At 24.4% G+C, this 7,201-nt stretch overlaps 1 protein-coding gene across 1 annotated transcript in view; it reads left to right on the plus strand.

The window, feature by feature from the left end:
• The first annotated feature begins 6,397 nt into the window (after positions 1 to 6,397).
• Positions 6,398 to 7,201, plus strand: part of LOC107477397 (conserved oligomeric Golgi complex subunit 7) — a 5,590-nt gene continuing 4,786 nt past the window's right edge. The window contains exon 1 of the mRNA XM_016097405.3: positions 6,398 to 6,821. Coding sequence (XP_015952891.1) covers positions 6,537 to 6,821 — 285 coding nt within the window. The 5' untranslated portion in view covers positions 6,398 to 6,536. The remainder of the gene's footprint in view (positions 6,822 to 7,201) is intronic.

Genomic DNA, 7,201 nt, shown 5'->3' on the forward strand with positions numbered 1-7,201 from the left:
CTAAAAAATGAACAAAAAAATATTTTTATTTTTAGTAAAAATTTATGTCGCTTTTAACTTTTTTCTATATCACATCTTATATTTTTACTATATTTATAAGAGAGTTTTTATTCAAATTAAGAAAATTTTATTTTTAGTTATTTTTTTCTTTTAGTTTTAAATATTATTTACTAATATAATAAAAAATTAAAAATAACAATAATTACTCACATAATTAAAATAGATATCCTAATATATACATAATCTGATCCTATGTATACCAAGAATTATTATATATAATAAATAATTATCTATTTTTTATAATTACTATTTATAAAATTTATTACATAATTTTCTCATCTTAATATCAATATTTAATAAATATAAGATACAAAATATTATTTATATTATTTAACATACAAAACAAATATCTTAAGTCATCATGTAGAACAATAAATATAACAGTGCAAATACTTACTTACTTATTTATTCTATTTATTTATTCTATTATATAAATATTGAGTTTCTACACTTAATAATGGAACTGACGTAGCATGCTCCAGAGAGTGTTTCTCGATTTAATTATTTTAACTCATTAAATATAATTTATTACAATGACTTAATTATATTAACTAATTGATTTGATTGGATATTTAAATATTAATATAATTTATTAAAATTTATATTACTTAATTAGTTAGACTACGTTAATTGTAATTCATTGTATCAGTGAATTGGTTTTTTTTTCATTTATGAAATCTAAAATAAAATAAATAATTTATTATTTATTATAATTAAATTTATTAAATTGGATGACGCATAGCAACGCACACGGCGACAGAGCAGACACGACAACAGTAGTGACTGGACAGGTAGAATAACAGCGACGAGATGGAAGTTGCATATTCTTCTCTATTGCATTCGAAAGCAAGTCAAGCAATATTCTACTCTCCTGGGGTTTTGGGAGTGAGATCATAGAATTGAGGGCAAGAAAAGTTAGGTAGCTATTTGATTTTTTAAGGCTTTTTTTTTCAGATTTCTAAATACCTAAAAGAGCACCGTGTTAAAGATTATATATCCTTCATTTCTTTCTTTTTTTAATGTAGATGAATATAAAATATATTAGGAATTGTCTACGAGAAAATTAAATTAAGTTAGACAAATATATTATTATTATTATTGAATAAATTAAAAAAATTAATTAAAAAACATCGTTATTCTTGAATTTAACTCTACCTATTATACAAAATCTCTATTTATATGATTTATTTCTCATTATATCTAGATTATATCTTATTAATAATTATAGATAAAAAAATTTTATTAATTGTATTTTAAGTTTTCAATTATATGTTAGAACTAATTTTTTTTTATCTAAAGTTAATGTAAAATATAAAAAAAATCACATCAAGTTATCTAGACTCTAGAGTCATTAATAAGTTTTTTGACCAATAAGATGTCAGTAATAATCTTCTCTAAAAGTTTAAGTTGCATAAATATAATTAGATAATTTTAATAAGAATAATATTACGCATTTAAATTTATCTATTCTATTATATAAAAATCAAATTGTTGTACTTAATGATGAACCTGACGTAGCATGTTTCTGAGAATGTTTTTCGATTTATTTCTTTTAACTCATTAACTATAAGTTATTACGATAAATTAACTATATCAACTAATTAATTTGATTAAATATTTAAATATTATATAATTTATTGTAATTTATATCAATTTGATTTGGTAGTATTTTCTAATTTATTTATTTTAATATTCTGTTAGTATTTTTAATTTATGTTTTTAAATTTATTAACCCAAATTTATTGTGTGTACTAATTAATTAATTTGATTAATTTATTAGTCATTAAAATAATAAATCTATGAATAAAATAGATAATTGAGATATTTTCAACTAATAATTAAATCAAATCAAATCAAATTATATATATTGAGCTAAATTCAAATCATGTGAATTATGGACCAAATTAAAATAAAATAATTTCTTACTTATTCAATACACCTTTTGTATTTACAAATAAATTATTGTCTACTTCAATATATGAAATTTTTATGAATTTTTTATTGCGCAATTCACTTTAACACAAATAAATTAATTTATAAAAATTTAAACTTGAACGCTTGCTATGATTAAACTCAAACTTTAATTTATTTTGTCATATTATTATATAAATATTAAATTCTTCGATTAAACACTTATTTGATTATGAAATGATATTATATATTACTTTATATTAACAATTAAATTTCAGTTACTACACAAATATTATATTTTAGGTAATTGTATATTTTTTTGTTATGTTAAAAATTATTATATAATTCTAAGATAATTTAGTTATGTTTATTTTTTTAAAAGTATTGTCATTATTGGAGAGTAACTAATATTTGTGATAGTATAAAATTAAAAAATACAAAATACAAAATATTAATATACTGTGTTTTTGAAGTATAAATCTTGAAGTAAATATATGTAATTATAATTAATGATCATAATTAAAAGTCTTTATTTTTTTCAATTTGTTCAGGACATGTTTATCTTAAATTTTATTCCTTTATTAATTAGTATTTTTTTCCATTTAATTATCATTAATTTATATAAATCAAAATGTATAACTTAAAAAGATAGATACGTGTCTAAAAATTAAAAAAAAAAATTGGTAGTAAAAAATATATAAATAAAAATATTTTTTTTGTTAGTAAAAAATTTATGACGCTTTAGTTTTTTTTTTTTTGGCATCATATCTTACATTTTTACCATAAGTTAGAGGTAAATTATTAAATATAAATTAGATTTATTACTTATTATCCTAATTCGAATTCATTAAATTCGATTTAAATAGAGACAACTAGGCAACGTTATTGGATTTAGGGGATTCAGATAATTTTAGAGTGACTTTGATTTATCAACGTAAATTAGCTTAATATGTGATATTAATTATTGTTATATATATAAAAAATGTGACATATTTAAATTTATGTATTGTTTAGATTAGAAGAATTTGTAGAGAAATAATATGCTGGGGAAGAAAATGGATGGAAAAATCAATTTTTCATTATTTGGTTCAACAAAAAAATTGAATGAAAAATATAAAAGTGTATATGAAACTCACGTAAATTTTTTTCTTCGAAGTTGTGAAGAAAACTAATTCAAAAGTGCAAACATGGATAAAAATACAGAGTTACCATTTGAAATATAATTTATATATAATATATAAAAACATTAATATAATTTTTCTCTATTATAATTTTTTCTCTTCTTATTTTTCCTTCCATTTAAGCAAAAGAAATTTTTTCCTCTATTTTCTTTTCATTCATTTTTTTTCATCTAAACAGCACACAAAAAAATACTTTTCTTTCCATTTTCTTTCCTCTTATTTTTTATCTTATATCCAAACAATAGTTTAGTGTTTATCCATTTATCTTTTATTAATATTGTTATAACAAGGATACATGTAACTTTATAAAAAATGAGATAACCTAAACTTTGATTATATAAGAATTTATTGAGTGGCTAGAATAGCTCCACGTCACAAACCAATGAATGCTAGCAATAAGGATGATCACAAAAACAGCCGAAACAGGTATTTGCAGGAATTACTCGCGTTTTGGAGCTAGATGGAAACTCCTGAATCCTCACGACCTGCCATGTTAAAATGAATGGGACTAGGGGTGACAAACGAGTCGAAATCTGTCGAGCTGGTCGTATAACCCGCTAAAAAATGCGGGTTGGGCCAGAAATTTATGGCCACCAAACTTAAAAATTCCGCCTACCCTGCACCGCCTAATCCACGGGATTTGGCGGGCTTCGGCGGGGCGGGGTAGGCTTTCCCGCTGGGCCAAACTTTTATTTTGGTAGAGTTATTTTTTTACAAATTTCTATGATGTTATTGATCTACAAAATGATGAAGATGATAATTAAAGAAGTTTTAAGTTATATTTTGGATAATATTTGTTTTGCTTTGAACAATGCTGGTTTTATTATTTTGTTAAAAAAATATTTATAATTATATTTATTACACATTTATAATTATAAAGATGTTAATGTACATGAATTTAAAAACTATATTTTTTTATGGTTTTAGAAATTATAAATTTATTGAAATTGTTGTGAAATTATATATATTGTTTAATATTTAATGCCTTATAAAAAAAGGAGATCCTGCCAGCCTACCATTAGGCGGGCAGGGGAAAAATTCAAGAGCTTTTGACGAGACATGACGGACTTTCCCGTTTGCCACTCCTAATAGGAGAACGGACATAAGTACCCGTCCCATGAAACTTATTAAATATACGCGAATATAAAATTATTAATTTATCCTAATTTATATATACGTAAATCCATTTCTTGAATTTAGTAATCCTAATTTCTGTCTCAAATTCGAATTTTTTCTTTTTCTTCCAGCCTCATTTTCAGTCTTGATCCTCTCTCTCTAACTCACTTTCTCTACCTCTCATCAAGTCCGTCACTATGTCGCTCAGTATCGTCCTAAAAAATTATGTTATATTATTATGTTGGATTCTTTTTTTATGTTTTCTCCTTTTGAAATGTTATTTTTCATGACGAATATGTTATAAATTGTGTTGAATTATATTGAATTGATTATTTTATGATTTATTATATTATGTCTTTTTGTGTTAATTTTTTTAAAAATTTTCAAAGAATATTCGTAGATACTCGAAGAGATCTACGTTCTCTAAGTTGGTAATAAAAAAATATTTATAATAATAATTACTATGTACATTTTTTATTTAAATTTAATAAAAAAATTATATAATTTTATGTATTATCCCATGTAGGACACGGGAACATACACTAATATTTATAAAAAATGGATTCTATGTGACAAAGTATCAAATTCTAATCTTTTATTAATTTTTTAATAAAATTTTTAAATTATTCTCGTCCAGTCGTCCTTTATCTTAAACCTCAACTCCACCCCTATCTATTATTCTCTAAATTCCAGACTTTTATAGTCTTTAGTTACCACATAAATTAACCACAAGCTTATTTCACATAAATTAACCACAAGCATATTTTAATTATGAAATTGGTATTATATAATAGATTTTTCCTGAATTCTTATTATTTGTTCGTTGCTAATTTTTATGTAATTACTTAATAATTTTTACCTATAAAACTATCAACTATCTAATATTATGATTTAATTAATAAAAATGATAACATTAATATTTTTTTATAAGTCTTGTTATTATTTATAATTAAAAAATAGCCATAAATAAATTTATTTCCTTAATGAATGTTAATTTTGTTGTCAAATTCTATATTACCTTTAAAATTCTAGCGTAATTGAGTCTACTTTCTACCTTTTGAAATGAATTTATCCGAAAAAATTAATATGTAAATCACATTATTATTACAAAATTATTTTTTTAATATAATTAGTGTTGTTTATTTGAACCATTAAATTTAGCTTCTAATGATATTAAAGTTAACCTATTTTATTATCTTGTGCCTTCAAAGAATTTACACTACTGACATAAAAATATAACAACTGAAATTTTTTTATTACAATGGGTATATTCATTTTAATAAATATTCTTCTATCTAATACTATAAAAAAATACATTAGCCACTTTGAATTGCTACAGGTCAACTTCTATCAACAGTAGTAGAATGCTTAAATTGAGATATGTTCATCAAATAAACAATCAATAAAACACTCATTCGTACTTTCTCACTTTGGATACATTTATATATAAAATAAATTATACATAAAGAAAAAAAAAGAACAAAAAAAGAGTTGAAATAGTAAGAGCCATGAAAATTACGATTCTTATAATTTTGTGTGGCCATCTATATATAGTAGACTAGACAACTATGATTATCTAATAAAATTAATTTGTATTTATTGCACTGAACTTTAATAGATAAGAAATTATCTTATTTTAATTTAGTCCTTAATTCACATTATTTGAATTTAACTCAATATATATGATTTGATTTTATTTAATTTAATTATTAGTTGAAAATATCTCAGTTGTCTATTTTATTTATAAATTTATTATTTTAATGACTAATAAAATTAATCAAATTAATAAATTAGTACACACAATAAATTTGGTTTAATAAATTAAAAATACTAACAGGATATTAAAATAGATAAATTAGGAAGTACTACTAAATTAAATTGATATAAATTATAATAAATTATATGATATTTAAATATCTAATTAAATTAATTAGTTAATATAATTAATTTATCATAATAATTTATATCTAATACGTTAAAAGAAATAAATCAAAAAATACTTTCAGAAGCATGTGAGCTCCATCTTTAAGTACAAAATTAATATGTAAATTAATATGTAAATACTACTTTATCTTCATAGAAATAATCCTAACCGTATCCAAACATCCTGGATATAAGCCAGCCTCGTCAAGTTAAAAACGGCTCGACTTTACCCATTTCCACTCTTCACACAACATAACCTCCATAATAACCACACATAGTTCATGGATCTACCAAAGCAATCTTCAGCTCAGTGAGTGAACTCGTTCGTGTTTCCGGGAGAAAAGGATGATGCTGGATTTGGGTCCGTTCTCAAGCGAGAACTACGACTCTAAGAAATGGATCAACGCCGCTTGCCAGAGCCGTCACCCGCAGGAGCCAGTCGACAAGCACTTTGTCGACATGGAGATGAAAATCCAGATGGTCTCCGAGGAGATCGCCGCCTCCCTCGAGGAACAGAGCGCCGGCGCTCTCCTCCGAGTCCCCCGCGCCACCCGTGACGTCATCCGACTCCGTGACGATGCCGTTTCTCTCCGCTCCGCCGTCTCCGCCATCCTCCAGAAGCTCAAGAAGGTACGTGTGTCTGCTATAATGTGCGATTCGCTATGCCTAGATTTGAGATCAAATCGGGAATTTCATCTTTGTCTTGCTTTGAGCTTTTCCAATCTCTTGTGCTGAAGAATGAATTGTTGATTATAGTCAATGCATAGTGTTATTTGTTAATCTAATTTTGAATTTTGTTGTGCTAAGTTATAGATCTTTAAACTTGGTTACTTGTAGCGAACTATGCACCATAATATTTGCACTGAGATCTAACTGGCTAACTCGGAGCAAGCTTGTGTTGAATTGGTTATGTGAATGCATTAAGGGGAAACCGTGTATTCCTTTTTCTGAATATAGTTGCTATAAGCTTACTCTATGCTGCTTTATATTTGTTTAAGATAACACTTCTT

The sequence above is a fragment of the Arachis duranensis genome, chromosome 3 (genome assembly GCF_000817695.3).
Source record: "Arachis duranensis cultivar V14167 chromosome 3, aradu.V14167.gnm2.J7QH, whole genome shotgun sequence".
NCBI classification, from domain to species: domain Eukaryota; kingdom Viridiplantae; phylum Streptophyta; class Magnoliopsida; order Fabales; family Fabaceae; genus Arachis; species Arachis duranensis.